The sequence below is a fragment of the Scardinius erythrophthalmus genome, assembly GCF_964197995.2.
Source record: "Scardinius erythrophthalmus genome assembly, chromosome: 21".
Classification (NCBI taxonomy): Eukaryota; Metazoa; Chordata; class Actinopteri; order Cypriniformes; family Leuciscidae; genus Scardinius; species Scardinius erythrophthalmus.
Genome location: NC_138241.1, coordinates 27,667,250 through 27,692,691, shown reverse-complemented (window position 1 = coordinate 27,692,691; position 25,442 = coordinate 27,667,250). Strand labels below are relative to the sequence as shown.

Sequence of the window (25,442 nt, the reverse complement as noted above, 5' to 3'; positions counted from 1 at the left end):
AAGTCAATATCTTCCTAGGAAATCGCCTAGTGTTAATCTGCATTGCTATTTGTACTCGTTGTGAATACGCAGGCCACAAGAAGTAATTAGTTGGGTTTTTTTTTATATCACTTTTACTCAGGACATGCTAGCTGGCAACAAAGAATTCCATTCATTATGCTAAGCTAAGCTAGCGCCGACCCTGTCAAACTAAAACAATGCATGCACTGAGATAAAAATGCATTTGCCCACCTATCTAAATGTAGGAAAGAAGGTGAATAAGCCCTATTTCAAAAAACGGTGGAGTGTTCCTTTAATCCTTATCCAGTCAATCAAGAACAACTAGAAAATGTTGAGATCAAAATGCCATGGAGAACCTTCAGTAATCTCCCTTCATCCCAAATGACCACAGGCCTTCCATGACATCACAAATACAATGTAATTTTCATTTCATACCACAGTTGTAATTTAAGTATGTTTTCTTCAAAGCTCAATGGTGAAGTCACCTCCCTTTCACAAATTTCCTCTCTGTGTTTAAACCATAGACTGTAAAAAAAGAAGGTTTAAACCTATAATTGTCTAGCCCAGGACCATTATCTTTGCATTTCATATAGAAATATTTAAGTTCCAAGGAATAACATACACATGATTCACGATAATCCCTTTACAATTCTCCTTGACAATAACAGTTGGCAGCGTTAAAACGTGTTCACGCTGCCAAGTTTTTCATCCAGCGCTCACGGTGGCGCTCGGCTCATAATTGCTCTTTGATTCGCCATTTAATCCGCACGATTAGAAGAAGCAGCTAGAAGTGCTAACAACAAGCTCACGGACATCTTGTGTCAGCACTGACAAACTGAAAGAGAACGAAGTGTACACACATCAGCATTACAGTCATCGACAGGGATCAGGGCCTGTCTGTATTCACACGTTTGATTGCCTTATGATTTTTAGACATTGAATGTAAGCTAGATTTTGACATCCTGCCATATTTAATGTTAGTTTGTATCTAGTTAGCTGGCTAGCTCTCAGGTTAGCTCACATATTGAGAAAGAGAGCGAGATTTAGGGCGCTAGTTATTCAGGAGCCACTACACCCAGTGGGAAGATGGCGCTTAAACGAATCCAAAAGGTAAGTGAGAAATAATATGGAGTATAAATATATACGCCAGATATATTATAAACCAGTGTGTCTTTAATTATTTCAGTCATCTAGCAGCGTGTTGTGTTGGCGTATTGCTTATAAAGCGAGTGTGTGCTTATTATTAGTACAAACGACGAACGAGTTATGTGTATTTATAAGGATATCAAATATGTTGTTTTATTTATTATCCCCCCCCCTGAAGTCTGTACGTTATATATACAATTATAACATGCCACTGTCAGGGAGTGTGAATACAGGGCTTGACGTCTAATAATTATTTACGGAAGACAGTTTCTACGTCGTATTATAAAATATTTAATTAATAGTACAGATGACAAATCTCACACAATATTGATATTGAAACAAATAACAATTATTCAAATTATTATTATTATCGCTCTTTGTCTCGTGATGTGGAAATTAAATTCTTACCATAGGTTGTCTAACGTTATACGAGACAAAAACTAAACGTCAGGTCTCCTTAAAACTGCCCCTTTTTATTTGACCTTTAGGGACTGCAAGGTTTCATTTGGGATCCTAAACAGTTTTGAATCCATATTATGAAGTAAACCTATCAAACCATAAATGTTCCTATGTTTCAGTGTGTTGGGAAATTCAAAACTGCCAGTGGTTGTGCAATTGAAAAGCTCTAAAATGATGACCGTTAGCAACCCCCCCTGTCATTAAAAACCCCTTAGGTGTCTTCCCACCCAACAGACATGTTGAAATAAAAATAAACGTAGTGCTCTTAAAGTGGAGGGCGCAGACGGACATGCCTGTGAGCTCGTTCAGGTTGTGTTCCAGCTCCTCTCCCTCATGACCCCTCTCTAGAACTATAAATACACTGTGCTGCTAAACATTCAATCTGCTGGTTTCATCTTGCTGTCACTATAGTGATAAAAGAGGCCAGTGCCATTATTGACCCTTCATTATGGAGAGTCTACATCTTTTCAGCAGTTCTGCATGCTTGTTTCACTCATTCTGACTCTTCCCTGTAGGAATTGACTGATTTGGCACGTGATCCTCCTGCACAGTGTTCAGCAGGTCCAGTGGGGGATGATGGTGAGATCCCGCACTTTACATATATTGTGGTGTTTATGGTTGTAATGTATTTACTGTAAACTGATGTTGTACGTGTGATCTCTTCTGTAGTGTTCCACTGGCAGGCAACAATCATGGGACCGGTGAGTAAAATAAAAAGCATTGCTGTAAAAGCATGTTACTAAATAGCATAATACTGGCAGAAAATGTACACTACCATTCAAAGGTTTGGGGTTCGTAAGATTTTTTTTATGTTTTTTTTTTCATAAATTTTTCTTATGCTCACCAGTCTTACCAGTTATTTGATCAAGAATACAGGAGAGGGGGGGGGGAGTAATTTTGTGAAATAAAAATAAATCATTTTCTATTTGAATATGTTTTAAAATGTAATTTTATTCATGTGATGCAAAGCTGAATTTTCAGCATTATTACTCCAATCTTCAGTGTCACATGATCCTTCAGAAATCATTCTAATATAATGATTTGGTGCTCAAGAAACTTTGTTGAAAACAGTTGTTCTGCTTAATATTTTTGAGTAACATGATACACTTTTATTCAGGATTCTTTAATGACTAGAAAGTTCAAGTTCAAAATATCTTCACTATCAATTTTTTTTTTTGTGTGATCAATTTAATGCGTCATTTCTGTGAAAACAAAAAAGAAAATCTGACCCCAAACTTTTGAACAGAATTGTATTTTTTTTCCTTTTTTATATAAATACAGAATGAAAGTCCATATCAGGGTGGCGTTTTTTTCCTAACCATACACTTCCCAACAGATTACCCCTTTAAACCACCTAAGGTGAGAACTTTGGTAAAAATGTTTTTTTCCCCTTTGTGTGTTTGTTTGTAGGTGTGTATAACATTGTTTTCTCTGTGTCAGGTTGCTTTTACTACAAGAATCTACCATCCTAACATAAACAGTAATGGCAGCATCTGTCTGGATATCCTCAGGTCCCAGTGGTCACCTGCACTTACTATTTCTAAAGGTACATGCACAATAATACATGATGCTTTATTAGAAAATGGTCAGATAGGTTCGAATGAAATATTAACGCAACACGGACTAAAGGCATGTAAACGAACCAAAGACAGGACATGATGTCACAAGATGCGACCCTGAAGAGGAAATGCTTCGTTCAAGCATACCTGTTTTATCTCATCATAGTTGCGATGTTGATGATCACAGTTCGTTACAGACATCAGACCCGCGTCTCCTCGTAGCAGATCTTCGTTTGTGTGTGTGACGGAATGATTCCTGCCGCTGTTTTGATTCCTTTACACATTTTATAAGCTCTTCACGAGTTGTCAGTGCCATCATATACCATCATATGTACGCACATACAGCAAGCACATTTAGTTTTTTGTTTTGTATCTTTAAAAAATTAGAGTGTGAACGCTAAGCGAACCAGGACTAAATGTATCATTTTCACAGGACAGAGACCATCTCTTGTCTCTTGTCCCTTTGTCTTTTCCCAAAGTTCCAAAGCAACTGACACTTGTTGTAAAAGGTCTACAGAGCAAATTTTATCTTCCGCAGGTGCAAGACATTTAGCCTATATTTGATGTTACACTGCCAGCGAAAGTGGAACTAAATTACCGGCGTGTACAAAATTCACTATACAAATAAACTTGATGTGCCTTAGCAAGTCTAACAAGCACAAACTGTGTTAAATGGAATTTGATGTGCAAGTAAAAAGGTATTTGTCCTACAGCATTTTTCTACTTGCAAATATAGTAATTAAAAGTGAACAAAAGGAAGAAACTTTATAATCTCCTGCTAAAGTGACTTGAGTGAAGATTTGGGAAAAGAGACAAGATTCCAAGATTCCATGTCAAGTAGAGCAACTCATGGAATATTGTGTTCTATGTGTCCTCTCTGTAGTTCTCCTGTCCATCTGCTCACTCTTATGTGACCCCAATCCAGACGACCCTCTTGTGCCAGAGATTGCCAGAATCTATAAAACAGACACAGAGAAGTACGTACAGACTGAAGCACACAAGTATTTTTACACGCATGCGCATATCAGATATGTTGTTTTTAAATTGTATAGTATTTGCTATTTTTCACATTTTGTTCTTAAATATTTTTTTCATATTATTTCTTAACTTTTTTAAATTGTTTTATAATTTTTTTTTTACTGTTTATTTGTTATCTCCCATCTCCCATTATTTCATTTAAACTGAAAACTGATTTAACTGTCAGAAAAACAAATTTTGTATGCAGTCAGCAACAAATAGAATCAGATGAGCTTGCTACACAGACTATACAGCAGTTTATCACATTTAATATCAGCATCAAACCTTCATTTAACAACATTTTGCAGTTGTAAAAAGTATGTAAAAGAAAAAAGGGCACCTTATGTCAGTCTTTTCTTCTGAAGTGACATAGCTGTGGGTATCATTTTAAGACACTAGGTTTATTTTAAAAGAAAAGGCTGTAAGAACAGCAAGGACTACAACAGTCATTCGAACAGTTCGACAAAAAGCATGTAAATATAATAGAAGTGAATAGACCTCTCCTTCTCTAACACACCATGCTCTATCAGGTATAATAGAATGGCAAGGGAATGGACAGAGAAATATGCCATGCTGTAGGTGAAGGGCAACTCTGCACAGTGAACATTAGAGGTACTGTAGAGAGAGTGAAGCACTCCGCTTCCGGTGTGGTGCAGCATGAGCGTGTGGCTACAGCAGGTGTGCATCACTAATACATGCTATCACGTCTCTTCTGAAATGACTGAAAAATGCACAAGAAAGTCAGATTTGCTTTTATCCTTCTCAAATGCAGCAGTGTCTTCTGATTTGTCAGCGTTTATTCAGTCCTGCATTAAACCTTACTGTAAGCATGGCTTTTAATCAGCCATAAAGTCTTACAGTAGCATGATGTTTTTGTTAGGTATGTAAAAAATTGTTAGCTGTAAATTGTAGTGGCTGAGTATTTTTGGTTTGCGACCGCATGCGAAGCTTCAGAATGCTAGCAGAAATATAGTATACATTTAAACTATAAGCTTCTGAAAAATAAGTTTTGTTTATGAAAATGGGCAAGTAAAAAAGTGATAAACAGAAATACATCATTAAAGGTGCAGTAAGCGATCTCTGGGAAACTCTGTTGAAAATGTAAATCAATGCCTAAACAAACATTTTTGCCAATATTTTCTAGATGTCTGTTCTGTGTGTGTACTGAAAAATATATTGTGTTTGTACAAGGGCGGTCAAAATGAACGTGTTTAGTAGTGATCGACCGATATTGATTTTTTATAACCGATACCGATTATTTGCAGGTTTATGTGCCCGATAACCGATATGCAGAACCGATATTTATTTACTGTTATACTTCTGTTTTTGACACAATTATTACAACACAAATGAACTGAACAAACCATTTTATTTATAACAATCACTCCCTCCTTGCATACAAAAAAAAAAACCTTTATATTTATATACAAATAAATAGAGGGGTCTGAGTCCAAAAAATAAAGTGCACTGTTACTAAGTGTCTTTGTTTAAAAATAAAAGTTTTGATGAGGTAAAAAAATAAAGCACAAAAATTATTCTAACATATTGGGGGACAAAAATCTAAATTAGCTGTTTTTTTGTTTGTTTGTTTTTGCATAAATATTAATAATGTTTTTGTCGGTCTAGATCATGAAATGCTTTCTGACAAAGTGCTGTTTATCTATGCATTTACACAGAACTATAACTTAGGCTACTCAACCGCGATCGCGCGTGGAGATAATAAATAAATAATTAATTTCCACAGAGCAGTATTTATTTAGATTTGTATTAGCGAAATAATTGTTATGTAGTAAATGATAATAGCCTATAATTCAGGGTGTTTAAACAAGATAATCTTGTCAAAAGTTTCATGCAGTAGCCGTGCTTGAGTATTCCTGATTATCAACCCATTCAGGTGCTCAGCAATATGAACAAACTGTTTTTTCGAGACTATTTAAACCGCACTTTGTCAGTTGGCATTTCATGATCTAGATTGAATATAGATCATGAAATGCCAACTGACAAAGTGCTGTTTATCTATGCATTTACACCAGAACTATAACTTACTCAACCGCGATCGCGCGTGGAGATAATAAATAATTAATTTCCACAAAGCGGTATATTTAGATGTGTTTTAGCGAAATAATTGCTATGTAGTAAATGATAATATAATCTAGGGTGTTTAAACAAGATAATCAAAAGTTTAATTCAGTAGCCGTGCTTGAGCATTCCTGATCATCAACCCAGTGAGCGCTCAGCAATATGAACGAACTTTTTTTTTCGAGACTAATGGTGATCAGATACAACAGATAGAGAATTAAATTCAGCGCTTTTATTTTCAACATGCACTCATTCATGTCTGTTTTATTTAATTCATCAGTCTTTATTGGGGCAGGACATGACGGATCAGGCTACGCTACGTGTGACTCCATGAGTTCGTCTCAATGTTTTAGAACCAAGCTGCATAAATAAACTATATCAGGCATTTATGTCTCAAATCTCATTTCTGCATGTCTGTTATGTTAAATAAAGTTGAATAATTAAAGCAAAGCAAGCAGAACGTATACTTTACATGTGCACAGAGTTGTTGTTGACTGATCTCCTCAGACGCGGGCTGCAATGGCGGAATTCTCAAAACGGCCACAAGATGGCGCCGTATATCGGCGAATCCGATATTACAAAACCGATACCCGATTATGGGAAAATGCTTAAATATCGGGAAAAATATCGGTAAACCGATACATCGGTCGATCACTAGTGTTTAGTTTGTAACATTTTTTTCCTTCCAATTTAACTCACTAAAAATATTTAACGCAGTTTGCGCAACAACCATTTTTTCTGTCATCCTTTGGCTGCACTACAGTATATGATCATGCTATAATTAATTCAAGTGCTATTAAAACGTTCAAGTACGATGAACAAACACCCGAAATGCATGCACAGAATGCTGCTTTAGACAACGTGCCAGCAGCCCAATAAACCTGCTCACTACTCTTTACTGAATAACTTTTGTACTTTTAATAAGGATTAATCTTTATTCAACTTATGCAGTGAATACTATGCAGTGTTTGATTATTCAATTTCTGTATTTTTACCTGTTAGACCTACAAGTTTATATAGGTCAAAAACAACGAAAACAATAACTTTTTTTTTTGTGCAATTTAGCAGGGCATGTAAAAATCTGAACCGGCCAGACTGGACCAGTAGAAAAAAAACCTACTGGGGTCCATTTAATAAAATCGTCAGTATCAGTACTGGTATCAGTAATACTGGCCTTCATTCATAGTGCATAGTAAAAGATGCCATTAAACAAGTATTTAAAATGTACCATCATATTACAATATAAAATATATTAAAAACTTTAATGTTAGATGCGATTAATCACGATTAATTGCAGAAAAATGTGAAATTAATACATTTTTATATTGATTGGCAGCACTACTTTGTACATAGTCCTGTCTGTGTAAATACTAGGAGACCAAAGTGGATTGCACTGATTCATCTAGATTTACGTGAGCTGTCTGATGTGCCAGTTGTTAGTGGTTGCCTGTGTTGCATAGCGTATTTGTTATTTTGGCTGTCAACGGTGTTTCTAAAGAAATTGCTTACTGCACCTTTAAAGGTGCAATTACATACTTACTAGAGTCATCAGAAAATAGCTTTTTGGAAGCAATGGCTGCATGAAGGATCACTGGATTTCAAATGCTTAATGTTTTTTTTCCCTTTTTGCAGATACAACAGAATAGCACGGGAATGGACTCAGAAATATGCCATGTGATGTTGGCTGGACACATTAACAAACTGTTTGTTCTCTCATGTTTTGGACACTGTTGCAAGACCATTTTTCTCCATCTGTCTCTTATGGAGGCATAACCCCAGTTTTATGCTCAAACATGAATGCAGGCCTGCTTCTGGCCTTTCCACACTACAAAGTCTTGAGATGGACCTCGTCAATCTGACCGAAGCTCATCCACACTCCGCTCTGCCTATCTTTGATCTCTACCAATCAACTCCTCACTTCACAACACGTCATGCCTGTATGACCACAGTGTATTTTCTCTGAGCCGCTCGGAGAGAGAATGTCTTTAGGTTGTTCTGCTTTTTTTGGGGCCTTACTCCTGGAGTGCATGCAATCACAGGAGAAAAGGTCAGATGTTGTACATCAGTGGGAGATTGGGACCGATTCCTATATTGTGCTTGATTGTAAAGATTTGCAACATTCGGATCAGCTCTTGGCCCAACCTTACACAGCTGTGACACTGAAATACAACTCACTCGATTGGCTTAAATATCTATTTAAAGTCCCACTACTTTTTCCCTTCAATAAAGATGAATAACTCGTTATACTGTGTGGTTCTGTTTTTCTGTTAGAAATTTTTACTTTATTTAAATTAATGTAGACGAATGTGTTTTTCCACATGAAAGTGGCTATGGTTTATCACTTGAAGGGTCATGAATCATTCAGAATTAAAAGCAACTGCTGATTTAGTGTTCTTGATAAAGTTTGGTATGGACAAAAACTATTTTTATATTTATTTTGGATGCCAAGAAATGCATTTCTATTGGTGTTTCGTTACTGAACGAATTGGTGTTTTTGAAGATATTTAAGTGATTGAATCTTTTCACTTCCTCTGACAGACTCATAATTTTTGTTGTAAAGTGTTTTGTGAATGCTTTTTCACCTTCAAATACACAAAAAGCCACTTACTGGTGTAATGATGTAAGCAGCAACAAGAACACCTGAACCAATCATTGAACGAATCTTGTAAATGGATTTAAGATTCTTGTTATACAAAGATGAACCAAAATCCAAACCACGTAGCAGTGCAGGCATAATAAAAACCCTAATAATTTCACTTCGAATATATATAAATATGTATATGTATTTTTTATACACTTTTACAACCACATACCTTTAACTTAAAGGTATAGTTCACCCAAAAATGAAAATTCTGTCATTAATTACTCACCCTTATGTCGTTCCAAACCTGCAAGACTTTCGTTCATTTTCGGAACACAAAAGAATATCTTTTTGATGAAATTTGAGAACTTTGTCCATTCTTTGGCAGCTATGCAACTACCACTTTGATGTAAGTATGATGATGAACTGCTAAAAGCTGAGACACTTTAATTATGCCAAAAACCCAGGGTTGGCACAAACTAAACTGAAACATACCTGGCTATCCACCCATACTAAACCAGCTTCATGGTATAGGCCCCAGTTGTGGTACAGGGAAGCTCAAGCATGTTCGCTTGGTGTGCGAGAACCAATGAGGTTTGTTCGCGGATCAAGCATGGTTGACCTTTTGTTTATGTTCGCTGATCAATGTTTAAATGTGAATAAAAGCCTAAATTCAATCTGTTCAACATATAAAGCGATTGTGTGTCTTCAGAAAATTTGGACTAAACCGCATATGGATTCGTTTTACGATCTCTTTATGAACTTTTTGAAGCGTCAAATTGGTAGTTGCGGAGCTGCCAACGGAGGGAAAGAAAGGTCTCAGATTTCATCAAAAAGATCTTAATTTGGGTTCCGATGATGAACGAATGCGGATTTGAAACGACATGAGGGTGAGTTATTAATGACAGATTGTTCATTTTTGGGTGAACTATCCCTTTAAACGCTACCGGATGTTTTGCTTTCACGTGTGAGAGCAGCTGATCGTCCTTGTGCTTTTGATTTCAACCGGGAAGTGCAGCAGAAAACACCAAGAGGGCGGTGTGTTTATGACTTTACGTCCCGTGGTTCAACAACGTAATATAAAGATGACTTTGGTAGTGTACATTTTGCCATGATCAATAGACATGAATCATGCGGTATGGTCTTTTGCGTGCTTTTACCTTTTAGAGGCCCTTTTTCTTGACAGCGCATTTGCGTCTGAAGTGAAAAGTCCCAGTCTGGGAGTTGATACATTCTCTCTGAACGGGAAATGGCAGTTGCTGAACTCAAACTCATCTGTTTCTCTCAGTGCCGAGGTACCAGGATGTGTTCACACTGCTCTGCAGCGTCAGGGATTCGTCTCGGTACATTCAGACAGACACATACATTGTTTCATTCAAAGTCAATATTAAGATTCCAAACACTGTGAAATTAATGTTCATAAAAACTTTATTCTGTGTCAACAGGATCCATATTATAGGTTTAATGACCTGGCCTACAGATGGATTTCACTTGACAACTGGACTTACACTACATCATTCTCAGCACCTACTCATGTCAGGCAAGTCAGAAAGCCTCCAGGTTCAACTAAACCTGCCCTCTGATTTGTACCATACATCTAGAGCTAGAATGTCAAGAATACTATAATTATGGTTATATTTAGTCAAGACCACAAATACTACATGCTCTTTACAGAGAGAAAGAGAAAGCCGTCCTGGTGTTTGAAGGAGTCGACACAATCTCTACCATTTCACTCAATGGAGTCACCATCGGAAAGACAGACAACATGTTTCGCAGATATGTAAATGAATAACTAGGCTAACTATTTGTGTGCAAGCACACGTTTTTACAATTGTCCTTTGTATGTATGTTTAAAGACTCTATAATAATAATGGCTCACCTTAAAAAATGCTTTATAATAAATAAATCATATTTTGTCTTCAGGATTTTGAAGTTACTGGATTGCTCAAGGATCAAGAGAATATTCTTCAAGTGTGGATTATGTCAGCTGTGACATATGCATCTCAGAAGAGTCATGCCCACACTGAATACAGGGTACCACCTGATTGTCCTCCTCCTGTACAGAAAGGAGAGTGTCATGTTAACTTTATCCGAAAGGTAAGAACCATGTCACATTCACAAACACAAATGGAACATTAGATACAGTATGTACCATGTGATACATTTGCATAATGCTACTTGCTGGATAGTTTGGCTCATCCCCAAACAAAAGCACTTATAAGGCCAGGAAGAGTTTATAGCTATGTCAAGGAAAAAAATTTTTCACTGCAAAGAAAAACATTACATGGAGTAATTGAAGAATCAGGTTAAAATCTATTCTTTACACTATTCACACATTATACACACAACCTTCTGTTGAGTTCTTACCATTTTTCCAACGACTGCTTCTTGAACTGTGCTGTTTGATGCAGGCCGGTTATATGGACATATAGTTTTTCCCGTGATGCAGAGAAATGACACGGCAGTTATAACATCACATCTGAAATGTGAGATTTGTAATATCTTTTTTGTTATTGATTTCCTGATTGTGATTAATTTTTTGGTCTTTTGGTGTTTTGAGGCTCAAAGCTCATTTAGCTGGGACTGGGGTCCATCTTTCCCCACTCTGGGCATCTGGAAGGGAGTTCAGCTGGAAGTCTTCAACACTTTAAGGGTTCTAAGTTTTACCACAGTTCCAAAATATGGTACACACATATTTGCATATGAATGAGAAGGGGGTTTTAGACATTAATATAATAGCAAAACAAATCAACATAGAAAGCAAATTCCCTCTTTTCCCCATATCCTTCTCCATATGATTTCTGTCTTTCCCTGTATCCAGACTCTGCACATTCAAGCTGGAATGTTGAAGTGGAATTGTTCTTCGATGTTGCTGTTGCATCTAAGGGTCTTGTCCTTCTGTCCATACCGTTATTACATTCAGAGGAATTTCAACTGTCTCTTACACCTGGGCAGAGTAGAAAGTCCTTTGTCTTCCAGGTTAACCAGGTAAAATCAGTTCTAGTTTGCTTGATGATGACCATCATATGTTATATCATCCCTTATTCCTCATTTCAGAGGTACTATCACACTTGCATATATGATGATGATGATAAATAATGTCTTCACTTCAAGAGTGTCAGTTTGTGGTGGCCATTTGGACATGGAGAGCAGCCTCTCTATGACCTGAAGATCGATATCAACTTAGAGGGTGGAGAGACATTTAATGCACAGCGAAAGGTAACATCTTTCACGGTTCTTCTCATTTTCGAAGTCTTGCTTCAGTCTGCATCGTTTCACTCTTGCGTTGTGGTGTTTTGTTTCAGGTTGCTTTCCGCACAGTGGAGTTGATCCAGGAGCCCATACCCTCCTCCCCTGGCCTCAGCTTCTACTTCCGGATTAATGGGAAACCAATTTTCCTGAAAGGTTCAAACTGGATTCCTGTACATGCATTTCAGGACCAGGTTACCACTGACATGTGAGAAGATTAACAGCCTAACTACACTAAAACAAACTGGTTCAGTGACCAGATTAATTCTTTTTAATGTGGAATCACTTTCAAACTTTAACCGTCTTGTCATGTTTATGGATTGGCATTTCAGGATCACAATCCTGCTCCGGTCTGCACAGAAGGCGAATATGAATGCTTTAAGAGTCTGGGGTGGTGGAGTTTATGAGCAAGGCATCTTCTACAGTCTGTGTGATATGTATGGAATCATGGTAAGCTTGTCATTTGAAATCCTCCACCTGCGATATGATTTAAATGCAATTGATTTGGTTATTTGTTTGCCCTTATGTCAGATCTGGCAGGACTTCATGTTTGCCTGTGCGCTGTACCCTACAGAGAAGGATTTTATACAGACTGTGAGGGAGGAGGTCACGCAACAGGTTTGCATACACAGTACTCTCATAAATTCTGTGTTCACCTCAAATAAATGAGCAATAAAAGGGCCAATGACCTATAAGTGTTTGGAAAAACTTTAAAAACATTTTTTAAGAAAAGTTCAAATGGAATGATTCTAAAATATCATAATACAATATATTTTCCTTACATCTTGAATACATTTGAGTGTACACGCCTTAATCTTTCTTTTAAAAAAAGTTTTTTTATTACAAATTGTGAATTGTTACTTCATGAATATCATGCCGTTTCTGGTGTGTCGCACCACATGACATTTTACAATCTGAGGTAACCTTGCATTTTCAAAGTCTTGACATAGTCATGAAGGTCTTGTTAACTAAAAATTTTTTTTTTTTAATTATAACATTTAAAAATGTTAAATAAAAATAAATCTGAAACTACATAAAATATGAACATTTATTTATTATATAAATAAAAAAATAAGTTAAAAACTTAGAAATGTTGCCTTGTCAAGTACGATACCTTGTAACGTAATCATTTGAAGTACTAAAATGTCTGACTAAAACTCTGAAATAAATATAAATTAAAGGTAAATAGAAATATTTATTCATTATGATAGCATGACACTTTGACTGTTATTCCCTTCAAAAATCTATAAAAATTTAATTTAGAAGAAGCTCATCGTAGAAGAAATTCTTAATGCTCTTCATAGAAGAGGTTTATCATAAATTAGCCTTAAATTAGACCTGCCAGTCATTGTTTGTACTTTTATGGACATTTATTGTTGTTCAGGTGCGACGGTTGAAATCGCACCCCTCTGTGGTCATCTGGAGCGGGAACAATGAGAATGAAGCTGCCATAGCAACTGACTGGTTCCTCGTACCTGTTGCTGAGCGCCCACTGTACGTGAAAGATTATGTCAAACTGTATGTTGAGAACATCAGAGACATTGTGCTGCAGGTGAGACTGAGATACATGCACAAAGACTTACATCAAAGTACTATCTTAAGTCTTATTAATGGATGATGTGCTTTAATTCAGGAGGACAGCACTCGTCCTTTTCTAGTGTCCAGCCCAACCAATGGGGTTGAGTCTGAGAAGGAAGGCTGGGTGGCTCAGGACCCCTATGACCCCCACTATGGAGACACTCACTATTATAGCTATTACAACGATTGCTGGGACTGGACTGCTTTCCCTCGCACACGCTTTGCCTCAGAGTATGGCTTCCAGTCCTGGCCTTCATTGTCCACACTTAGTAAGGTACTACACTTAATACAAGTCTACCTGCTTTCTGAGATTTAAAAAATTTGTAGTTTTGGAACACCAAGTACCAAGTTAGGCCTGACTAATGTCACTAGTTTAAAAGGTGACGTGTGTCCTTATTATGTACCAAACTGAATTGCACAAGTAATGACTAAATTTGACATTATTACAAAGTGCACTTTTTAAAAGTGTACTTGAGTGTGTTAAGAAACATAGTCAGAAATGTACTCTTTAAGTACACTAAAATGGCCCTTTATTTCATTAATATATTATCTGCAAGTACAGTTTTTTATTTTATTTGATGTACTTTTAAGATTTGAAGTACACTAGAAGTGCACATTCAATACAATTAAGCGCAATTCATTTTTAACAAGGGAATGAACATTTATAAGCCCTCTTATTTTTCAACTTCTTCCCTCCAACCAGGTTTCAGTGTCTTCAGACTGGGATTTCAGCAGCAATTTCTCATCTCATCGGCAGCATCATGAAGATGGAAACCAGCAGATGCTAAAGCAAGCAGAACTACATTACATTCTCCCCAACAGCACAGACCCAGTGCAGAAATACAGAGACACTATTTACATCACTCAGGTGAACATTCACTATAAGTTTTGTAGCAATAATTGACATTTTAAAATACAATAACATAGAAAATAGTTATTTTAAATTGTAATAACATTTCACAATATTACTGTTTCACTGCATTTTTGATCAAATAAATGCAGCTTTGGTGAGCTTTGGTCAGCTTTCAAAAAAATCGTACAGACCCCAAACTTTTGAACGGTAATGTACAGTATATGTCAAATGTATTTTTTTTTGGGATATGTGCCTGATATCACTCTCTTTGGTTTGAACAGGTAATGCAGGCACAGTGTGTGAAGATTCAAACAGAATTCTACCGCCGCAGCCGCAGTGACATCGTCGAGGGCAAAGGTCATACAATGGGCACTCTTTACTGGCAGCTCAATGATATCTGGCAGGGGCCATCCTGGTCCTCTGTAGGTAAATGAATATTGAATAAGGACTATTGCTGTTCATCACTATATAGAGGAAAGCCGCCTTGTTTATTAAACGTCATTTTAATGTTAATTTAATTGTTACTGTGAGCGTACAAAGTTAAAGTATGCTTCTTGACTGGGAAATCTCTCGCACATTCAGAGTTTGGTGGTAAATGGAAAATGCTGCACTACTGGGCTACAGATTTTTATGCTCCTATACTGTCAGTGGGGGTTGAGGATAAGGGAGACCTGCTGATGTATGCCGTCTCTGACAGTCACTCTGAGCAGCACAATGTCAAAGCCAAGGTAGGAGGACAGTGCTTAGTAACAGTGCTTTGTGGTTATTTTACAATATCATTGAAACAAAATTGTGACATATTAATTTATACTTGCAATATAGACCCGGATTTATGAAAACCTGTTCTGGAGCAAAGTTAGCACTTTTTTTTATTGTAAATGATCCAGTGTTAAGGGGTGTTCACACTACACTTTTCTTTCCATTGACTTCCATTTATATGCATGTGAATTAGTCAGACCAGAAACGCAAGCTTGTGTGAAAAGTTTAGCATTTTAATGCATTTCTAAGTTCAAGTTGGGTGAACTCTGACCTGCGAATTCGCATTACGTGAAGACGTGTGACCAGCAGAAGATTGATACGTCACGGTGTGACCTTGTTTGAATTAAAAGAATGCATATTTTTGCAGTAAAGAGTAGATAGTCTATTTTTACATTTTGAATTTATTACTATTTGTTATATGTTGAATTCAGCGTGAAATGAGTGTGACATCATTTCACGACTGTTAAGGCCCTTGCACACTGAGTCCGAAATTCGCGTCCGAAATTTTCGCACGTTAAAAAATAAATACGACCTCACGTTATGTCAATCACACTTGTACACTGCCTCCGAAACTTTAGTCCGTCAAAAAAAAAAAAAAAAAAAATCGAATCGGGTTTGATTTTCTGCGTTTTTTGCATCCGTAACAAGGGTTTGAATTGTGTTTTGACAGTTTAGAGCCACAGAATGACGGATACGAAAAAACGCATGAGAAAATTTCGGATTCAGTGTGCAAAGACCTACACTGTCCGTGTAAATTTTGTGTGACTTGTCTAGCTTTAGAATGTTATGTCTTAGTGCTTCGCAAACCGATACCCAATGGCGTGCCTCATATTCACATGTTTTGGACAGTCATAAAAACACAGTGTGATGTATAAACGGTAGATTCAGCGTTTGAAGGGAATATTTAAGTGGTGATGGAAAGCATGTCAACTGGAGTGAGGAACAGACCAGAAAGACCATTCAGGAAAAACTTAATTGTAAGGCAGCAATATATAATATGAGGATGTGCAATGCCACAGCCCTTATGTAAACATATTGCATGCAGAATTCATTCAGTCAATGACATTGACAAGATGTCAATGAATAAGAACGTTTACTCAGGGTTTAGGAATGTACAGAGTGAAACCTCGGTTTATATTTATCCAGGATTAATCTGTTAATTAATTGTTAACCTCATGATTGTTAATTATGAGCAGTGTGAAACGTGAAGCAAGAAAACCCAGGATTCTTTTTACCAAGGGGTTTGGAATGACCCGGGGTTAACTATTTCAGTGTGAAAAACCCTATACTTCATCCTTGAGTTTTAAGAAAGTAAAATAGTAAATCATTCATATTTCTAAAATAGCATGTTTCCAGTTCTTTGTTTTGGGCAAACCACATCTAGTACTAAAAGGCTTACTAGTGCTAAAGCGTAAACATGCTTTTATTTTTGTCATATTTGTCATGTTACTGTATGTTTATGTTTATACAGGTGAAATTATACAGCTGGAGCAGCTTTGATGCTGTGTGTTCTTTAGAGTCTAATGTGACTACAATAAAAGCAGGAGGGAGCACCCTTGTGTTTCAGCATCCTATATCTGCTCTCCTGACGCAATGTGGGAACTGCACACGGCGCTCCTGCATCGTCACCTTTCATCTCAGTGGCCCGGAAGGTCAAATGATCAGCCCTCACAATCACATCTTCCTCAGCTCTCCACGACATGCAGAAGGTTTGCAGAAACCCAACATCACGGTGAGAGAGCCACATTCTCAACACACACCGTTTACTAATGCACTCACTTCAGCTAATTCACTCATTTGCCACATTGCTAAAATGGGTTTCTTCACAAACAGAGGCGTTACTGAAAGTAAATGACATCTGGTGCTTTTTCTTAGGAAACAAATCCGTCAAATGACTGACAGGTTGTTTTTTGTGTGTGTGTTTGTGTATTGCAGTTTACTGTAAAGGATGCTGGAATTATGCAGAACTTTGTCGTGACTTTGTATTGCTCCTTTCCTGCTGTGTATGTTTGGCTGGATGTAGATGACATTCCTGGTGACTTTAATGTCAATGGCTTCCTGATGCTGTCTAAAAACTCCACAGTTACTTTTGGAGCATGGAGACCCACCACTGCCAAAGAAATCACTGCAAATCTTCATATCACGTCTCTCAGAGATGTCTACTGATTTTATAATGCATCTAGTTGTCTGACTGACAGCTTCATTACAATCTTCTATACAGATGAAATTCATAAAAATATTGCGGGGCCTCTCTACCCAGGATGGCCTTGTTAATTACTACTTAAATGTTTTGGTAACAGTTTACAATAAGGTTCTATTTGTTAACATTAGTTACCTGCATTAGTTAATGATTAATTGTAATGTTAATTTCAACATTTACATTATTAAAATCAAAAGTTGTATCTTAATATTATTTCATTGATTTGAGCTTACATGACAAACAATGAATATTAACTAATTTTTAAAAGGGATTAATAAATACTATATCAAATGTATTGCTCATTGTTAATTTTTTAACTAATGGAACTGTTAATGAAAAATTCATTGTTCTTGTGTCCATTCATTTAAAACTTGTTGATTTCATTTGAGTGTGTGTAAAAGCATTTCTAACAGCTGAATTGGGGGTAGGAAAGAGCAGATGTAATAAACCAGATAGCCCGGGGAGATAACAAACACCTAGGCACGAGAAAGAATCTTAGTCGAAGAATACAGGATGTCATATAGTAGGGTCCCAGGCCCCCTCCTGAGGAAAGCAGGAGGTCATTTAGACTGTAAATGAAGGCCTTTTGGCTTCTCAGGGACAAAGAACAGCATGACCTGCCCGGGGGGGGGGGGTAGAACCAGTCCATACTAGATGTCTTTAAGGAAATTTACAGAGACTGGGAAAGGAGGAGTCAAGAATGTCAGAAACCTGTATAAAATGTCTCAGTTTTATTATGTCAGGAGGCTTTCTGTTTCACATCTGGGTGGCTGCGGTTGCGAAAAGATTCCTCAAAGAATAAAGCCTTTTCTTCTATATTACAATTTTGCCTTTTGAGTGTTGTCTTACACCTGTGATGCTGTTTTTCCAAGTGAGATAAAAATTGCTTTTACAGCTGGTGTCAAGAAGAGGGATCCTGTGCGGACGCTTCTTCTCCTGGTCCTGAGAACGGATTTGACGGGAAAGTGCACGACCTCGGCAGCAACAGGCGGCCGTCTCATACCTCGACGGTTTGAGATAGAAACTCAACAGATTACGAGAGAGAGAGGCAAAACCCCGCACTCAGGGCCAGTGAAAGAAAACTCCCACCAGGATTAAAAAATCCGCGACGATTGCGAGAAAAAAAAAACAGAAAAGCATCTCTGGGTAAGACACGGCAAATTGTTTTATTGAAGTTGAGTGTAATTTGATAATTGTGAGTGAACGTGAACCATATTGGCTGAGTTTTGCTTTTTGGTACGAGCAAGAGGTGAGTCAGTTAATCACAAATTTTATGGGGAGAAATTGATCTGACAGAGCAGACCAGTTTCTGCCTCACTTAGCTCGTTAGTGGACAGGGGATCCACTGGTGATTCAGAGAAATCACAGCTGCTGAGATGATTACGTTCTACTCGAAATTTATGTAAACCTTAGAGAAAGTTTAAAACAGGATTAAGAAGCTTCTGGGTGATTGTGCTCTACTCGAAGTTTTACCACATTGAATTGAGTCAAGCGAATAAGCGCACGTGGGGGAACTTTGAGTGGAACGTAATTACAAGACCAGGTTGAATTAATCAAGTCAAAAGAATTGAGCGAGCGAATAAGCGCACGTGAGAAAACTTTGAGTGGAACGTAAACAAGCAGAGGTCCGTCCGATCTCGGAGTAAAAGATCGGGTCTGTCGAAGACGTTTGACAGATTCTGTAAGACACGTGTCGAATTGTGAAATCCAGAAGAGAGGAACTCAGCCAAAATGGGGTCATCTAACAGTAAAGTAGATCATTTTTTTTTTTTTACACCAATTTTCTGTCAAAGGAGAAATAATTATGGTGGTAATTATGACTGACATAGGGAAATTGATAAAATATCATGATTTTCCAGAAGAGGAAACATTGAGTACAACAAGATTAAAAGTGGTTAAAGAATCGATAGGAACGTGAAAGTATTGTGCTATGAGAAAGAGATATGGAAGAAAACTGTGAACAGACAGTAGTTTGTTGAACTAAAGAAGATAGGGAAAGATAGAATGTTTTTCCTGATGGAAATTATAAACAGAGAATTGTTGGATTGCAGATAAAAGAGAACAGATGCAGAAGGAACTGGCATGTAGGGGAAGATAGGATGTTTTTCCTGATGGAAATTGTTGGATTGAACAGATACAGAAGGAAGTGGCATGTAGGGAAAGAGTGTTAGATAAAATAAGGCATTGAGTATGATTAACAGGGATTAACATGATATAAAGATTAGGAATCATGTACGCAAATGTAAGCAAAACGGGAAAAATTCGATATTTTGGAGATAAAATAATGATTGAAATTACGATGTGAATGCTTTATTGTATTAATGACATGAAAACAAGAGTATTGAAGAATAGATTGCCATATTTTTGAGTTGAGGATAGCTGTCTGTGTAATTTAGAGACTGAGAAGAATTAGGGAATCTTGTGGTCTCTGTGAAACAGTAGAGATAAGTAGGACTGAATAATTATAATACAATCTTGTGATTTATGTTGAATCTGCAAACTAACCATTTGATAGAAGAATAAGCTTTTAAAACCAGTGTTGATGAAATTAATTACACGTTAATGTTTTAATACTGTATGAAGAGTAACTGAATAGTCCTGATACAAAAGAGAGCAAATGCTGTAAGCAGCTCTGCTCTGAAGCTCTCAGTTTAAAGAGATTTGCAGATTATGTTTTTGTAAAAGTTTGATTCTGATTGGAAAGATAAATAGTAACTTGACTGGCTCCAAACAAAGAAAGTGCCAAACTAACACAAATTTAAAGAAAAGTCTGTGTTAATATGAGTTAGAAAGTAGATCAGTGTTAATATGATGAAGATTATAATTCGGCTATTGTAATTGAATTTGCAGCTGGGACAGTGGGGGAGAATGCAGAGAACTTATCAGTGGCTCTGTTTGCATTTCCTGAATACAACACAATGTTTCAGAAGTGCAAAATAGGGTGAAGCAGTTAGAAAGATAAAAGGCAGAATAACAGAGAGTGTTTTATTGCAGTCAGCTGGGTCATTCAGTGACTGTATGCGCACTGTATGACTGTAAAAGTAAATGAGGGAGAAATAAAGTTGATAGTTGGAACTTTTGAAAGTTGTAAGAAGATTGAAAGATTTAAGTGTAAGGAATTCCTTTTGAAAGGAAAGAACTATAAAAAGTACCGGTTGACATAAAATTACGGATAAGACTAAATGAGTTGCAAAATATTTTAAAGGTACCGGTCACTAAAAGGATGATTGTGTTTTTGAATGAAATGCTTTGATAAGGTTTTAGATGATATGGAGAGACAAATCTAATGAATGATTTATAATGATAATCAAAAAAATGTATCACAAGCAGGGAGCAGCCTCAAAAGTGAATCATAGAAGCAGATTGATAAACTCCTAGAGAAAACATTGAAGTAAAATTGAAATGAAATTGTTATTAAGAACTAGAATAATTCGTATTATTTCTTTAAGATAAAATAAACAGAAGCAGTGTTACAGGATTAACAGTTGCTAAATGTAAAATGTGTAAAAGGCATTTGATTAAACAAAGGCTTGTTAATGTTGATTTTAAAAGATAAGATTGTGATTTGGCCAAAACAGGTTTGCTTATCTGAATCTGGCACGTGCTGTGACTGAAACTGCCACAGTTTCAGTGCAACAGAGACTCATTCGGAGTGGATATTATGTCTAAATTACAATACATGTAATTCATGGAAAAGATGCCTTAAGATGGGCTACAGTTGAAAAAGATGGTAGATAAAGTCTGAAGTTAAAAGTTTATGAGAATGCAGTGTACCAGTCCTGAATGCCTCAAGAGTCTCTCTCTCATTCAATATCAGCTGAAAGCTGTTGTCTGAGGCTGTGTAAAGCACAGTGTTTCAGTTGAAAAGATTCATAGATGTGGAAAAGCTAAAACAAATCAGATTTGACAAATTTAGAGGACAATTTGTATATGTTTTAAAAGTAAAACTGAATGATTTTAAAGAAGTCTTTAAAATAATAATGCAGACCTTAAATGATAGAAGTGACATTTTTGACCGCTTCTTTGTCTGATTTTAGCCTCCACCATAAAACAGGGCCGATGGCTCCGGCTACAGAAGTAACAGTACACTGAATGTCAATATTAAATGTTCCAAGTGGATATGATGGTTCTTGATTACCTCGATTAAAAAAAAAAAAAAAAAAAAAAAAAATTTCATTACCACAAACTATGATAATTTTGCTCAAGTGAAGTAGAGCCATAACTCAGTGTGCAGGAGGCGTAGATCCCAAAGACGGGTAAGATTCTCTGATGGCCATAGATGGGAACAACCTAAGGCAGGGATTATCGCCGCCACTGGGGCACCTGCCCACCAGGTTCGGGAGGTGTTACCTACAAGAAGGGAGTGGTTGTGATGCTACTTGGGGCCAAGAGCATCAAAGAGGGGTCTGTTCCCTACAACTTCCACTCCAATATATATATATATCAAAATGTTCCTTCACTTAAAAGAGCTTAATTATCATATAGAGACAATTACATCCAATCTCAGTAATATGTAAATAGAATCACAGAGCACAACCAACAACCATCTTGATTACGGGGACTTCGAATAGCTTGTCACCTTAAACATTTGACCGTTCTGTTTTAACAGAAGATCAAAGATGTGACATAAGGAACATGATGTTGGTTGCCTTATGGGCAAAGAAAAATGTTTGATATTGAACTAGTTTTTAACTCCTGAAGGTCATTAGACATGGTGGTGGCTAAAGATGAGAACAGCTTGTGATGAGTCAAGAGAAATTTCTGAAAAACGAAGGTTAGGTGAATTGAGTATTTAAACTAAAAATAACCTTAGAAAAAAGATCATAGCATAATGTATTTTAGATTATTGTAACGGTTCTAATTTGAGTCAAACATTTGTATTTTGACATTTGTGAACTATTAAGGATTGACTATGACTATGATTATTTTAGTTACAGTCCTAGGAGGCTGTTGAAAAGATTATTTGCTTATAATGAGAGAGAAAGAGACTGCTTGAGTGGAGGAAGAGGATGGTACTCTGTCTGTTCTTCTGTTATCAGTCAGCCAAAGAAAGCTGAAGCAAAGTAATAATTATGCACCAAAACAATCCAGCTGACTTTTCTAAAATCAGATGAATAATGAACAGACATGCTTTGAAACTGGTTAAGAGGCCATAAAAACATTAGATAAAAGATACAGGAAAATGTAAGGTTAAAATGTCATTTAAAATTTAAATCTTTTTAGAGAAAAGATATGAATAAGAAATATGAGCAGTTCATAGTCAGGGATGAGTGTGAGTGTTAATTCATGTTTGTACAGTATGTGTTAGTTTAGGACAACTATTCTGTCTGAATAGTGTGTAAATTTGTCATTAACCTCTGGAAAGAGTGTTTTAGCATTATAGATGGGTTAAGGCGAATGACAAATTTGAAAAGTAAGCTGAGGATTGTGAGTCAATCTGATGAGAAGGCAACACAGAACAGGATGAGCTTTAAGTTGATTGATCATCGAGCTCTGTCTATTTATTATTTTGGTCATTTATGATGTGCAGTAGATTTGAATTACTTTCTGGACAGGTTTAGGTATTGATGTGTAAATTAGAATTGTGAAGTCGTAGATAGCCGTCAGTCATGTGTTGAGAAAAAGTTATAGATTTGACAGCAACAAACACGTAGGCTAAGTAAATATCAGATTATCCAGAGAGCCCTTAACAGTTATGTATTGTAAAAAAGGGGGAGATTGCTATTCGACTGACGTTGACGAAGTGTGCACACCACGACCTGACCTGACAAGAATGCAAATGTGTACCTTGAAATGTAAGTCGCTTTGGATAAAAGCGTCTGATAAAAGTAAGAGAATTTTATTATGTTAAATTTATGCACGAGATGCCGTGCATCAAGAGGAGGATGAATATGCTCATGGCAGGAACAAGAGAACGCACAGTAAAACAAGTGGTCAGATGAGTCTTTGAACTTTTTAGTATGGATAATTTGTATTCAGGCCACAAACAAAGACATTTCGGCCTCAGGTGGGAAAAACAGTAAATCCAGGGGGGGGAGGGCTAAACCCATTGTCTTCACAGCAGGCTGAGAGGTTATCTAGCTTTGACCTCATTGGTATATGAGGACAGTAAAAGTCCAGGAGGGGTTTATTAGAAGAACTTTATTTGTCTAAACCAGCTAGATCTGGTTTACTAAGGGGCTCACATTTGCTGAAAGCCATCGCACAGGTGGGAAGATAAATGTTGGGAGGACATTGGGTTTAATTGTGTGCATTGTTTGTATTTTAAGTGTGCTAATAACAAGAATTGTTTTGACAGGAAACGCCGGAGCAGATGTGGCAGCACAGCAGACAAAAGAAAACTATGTGACAATAACCTCAACATTTGTTTTTCTTTACAGAAGATGCAGACTTTTGCGCATGGCATGAGCAAAGTGAAGAAACAGTGCCTAACCCTGTGGGAACAAGGACCCTGAGTGCTATTCAATGAGCAAAAATTATCTGGTGACAATAATGTTTCAGGCTGTTGAATCCACAGGTCACACCAAAGGCACGACAAGACAAGCGGTCACTAACAAAATCACTTAAGGTCTGCCTTCACAGGTGACAGCAGACAGTAAACGACTCATTCCAGTGGGGGTGCGATCGTGATCTAAGGGAAAATCTTGTAAGGATTTGAAAATGACTGAAGGATGTTAGACCTGGGTCCAAGCATCTGACCTAAACTATACCAACCAACATCAACAACCTCACACGCCAGCGCAAAGAATAAAGTAGGGGATCAATGATATGTGCTAGAAACAAATCTCCCCTGCCAACGTTGGAAAAAATCCTCTCTACGGCATGCAAAGTGTCATATTGGTGAAGATGGAACGTCCATGAGGCAACGAGATGATCAACATATCTGGAGAAAATGTTGACCAATTAATGGTTGAAGAAAAGTTTTGCGATTTTATTTGATTGAATCAAATTAGGGCTTAGTATTGATATACATGAAGGGTATAACTGTTCTTGAATTAAGACTTGAATTAATTCTATTCTTAAAGATTTAATAGTATAATGGGTTTGATTAGAAAACAGAAATGAATTTTTATTATTTTATTGGTTATCAGAGAATGATAAACAGGGGGGAGATGTTAATGAAAAATTCATTGTTCTTGTGTCCATTCATTTAAAACTTGTTGATTTCATTTGAGTGTGTGTAAAAGCATTTCTAACAGCTGAATTGGGGGTAGGAAAGAGCAGATGTAATAAACCAGATAGCCCGGGGAGATAACAAACACCTAGGCACGAGAAAGAATCTTAGTCGAAGAATACAGGATGTCATATAGTAGGGTCCCAGGCCCCCTCCTGAGGAAAGCAGGAGGTCATTTAGACTGTAAATGAAGGCCTTTTGGCTTCTCAGGGACAAAGAACAGCATGACCTGCCCGGGGGGGGGGGGTAGAACCAGTCCATACTAGATGTCTTTAAGGAAATTTACAGAGACTGGGAAAGGAGGAGTCAAGAATGTCAGAAACCTGTATAAAATGTCTCAGTTTTATTATGTCAGGAGGCTTTCTGTTTCACATCTGGGTGGCTGCGGTTGCGAAAAGATTCCTCAAAGAATAAAGCCTTTTCTTCTATATTACAATTTTGCCTTTTGAGTGTTGTCTTACACCTGTGATGCTGTTTTTCCAAGTGAGATAAAAATTGCTTTTACAGAACCTTATTGTAAAGTGTTTCCTTCTTTACTTTTAATGTCATATTGTTTCTAACAATATAAAAACAAAGTGCATAGTTCATTTTTGTGGAATACTTGAATCGATTGAAATAAATGGGTTGCAATAATATAAAGTGTGTGTGTGTGTGTGTGTGTGTGTGTGTACATTTCTATTTTCACTTAATGTGACTATTTTTGAAAACACAAAGTCATGGTTGATCAGTAAAATAGGTTTCATTGGGAAATGTGTGCAAATATTGGGATTCTTTTCAATGGTTGTAAC

General features: G+C 37.0%; 2 protein-coding genes across 6 annotated transcripts; both read left to right on the top strand.

Moving 5' to 3' along the window:
- Positions 1-626: 626 nt before the first annotated feature.
- Positions 627-8,504, top strand: ube2d3 (ubiquitin-conjugating enzyme E2D 3). The gene is made up of 8 exons (XM_081351540.1): positions 627-1,110; positions 2,121-2,184; positions 2,275-2,306; positions 2,887-2,964; positions 3,046-3,151; positions 4,048-4,141; positions 4,712-4,793; positions 7,893-8,504. The coding sequence occupies exons 1-7, from the start codon at positions 1,087-1,089 to the stop codon at positions 4,758-4,760; spliced, it is 447 nt and encodes a 148-aa protein (XP_081207666.1). The 5' UTR covers positions 627-1,086; the 3' UTR covers positions 4,761-4,793; positions 7,893-8,504.
- Positions 8,505-9,798: 1,294 nt separating this feature from the next.
- Positions 9,799-25,282, top strand: manba (mannosidase, beta A, lysosomal). Of its 5 annotated transcripts, none has more exons than XM_081351423.1 (17): positions 9,799-10,184; positions 10,287-10,381; positions 10,516-10,621; positions 10,765-10,938; positions 11,402-11,525; positions 11,663-11,829; positions 11,956-12,060; positions 12,147-12,298; positions 12,423-12,540; positions 12,622-12,708; positions 13,475-13,642; positions 13,724-13,942; positions 14,372-14,536; positions 14,803-14,947; positions 15,104-15,249; positions 16,752-17,012; positions 17,216-18,302. In XM_081351423.1, the coding sequence occupies exons 1-17, from the start codon at positions 9,966-9,968 to the stop codon at positions 17,444-17,446; spliced, it is 2,682 nt and encodes an 893-aa protein (XP_081207549.1). In that variant the 5' UTR covers positions 9,799-9,965; the 3' UTR covers positions 17,447-18,302. The 5 variants fall into 5 exon arrangements, with proteins under 5 accessions (XP_081207549.1, XP_081207552.1, XP_081207551.1 ...); XM_081351426.1 differs by having other exon boundaries at positions 17,304-17,773; XM_081351425.1 differs by lacking the exon at positions 17,216-18,302 and adding an exon at positions 23,861-25,282 and having other exon boundaries at positions 9,821-10,184.
- Positions 25,283-25,442: the final 160 nt, after the last annotated feature.

Excerpts from the sequence above, each read along its gene's own strand:
- ube2d3 (XM_081351540.1), top strand. The coding sequence starts at position 1,087 with ATGGCGCTTAAACGAATCCAAAAG. Across the intron at positions 1,111-2,120 it reads CGCTTAAACGAATCCAAAAG|GAATTGACTGATTTGGCACG; the intron begins GTAAGTGAGAAA and ends TCTTCCCTGTAG. Across the intron at positions 4,142-4,711 it reads TATAAAACAGACACAGAGAA|GTATAATAGAATGGCAAGGG; the intron begins GTACGTACAGAC and ends ATGCTCTATCAG.
- manba (XM_081351422.1), top strand. The coding sequence starts at position 9,966 with ATGAATCATGCGGTATGGTCTTTTGCGTGCTTTTACCTTTTAGAGGCC. Across the intron at positions 10,185-10,286 it reads AGCGTCAGGGATTCGTCTCG|GATCCATATTATAGGTTTAA; the intron begins GTACATTCAGAC and ends CTGTGTCAACAG. Across the intron at positions 12,299-12,422 it reads GACCAGGTTACCACTGACAT|GATCACAATCCTGCTCCGGT; the intron begins GTGAGAAGATTA and ends TTGGCATTTCAG.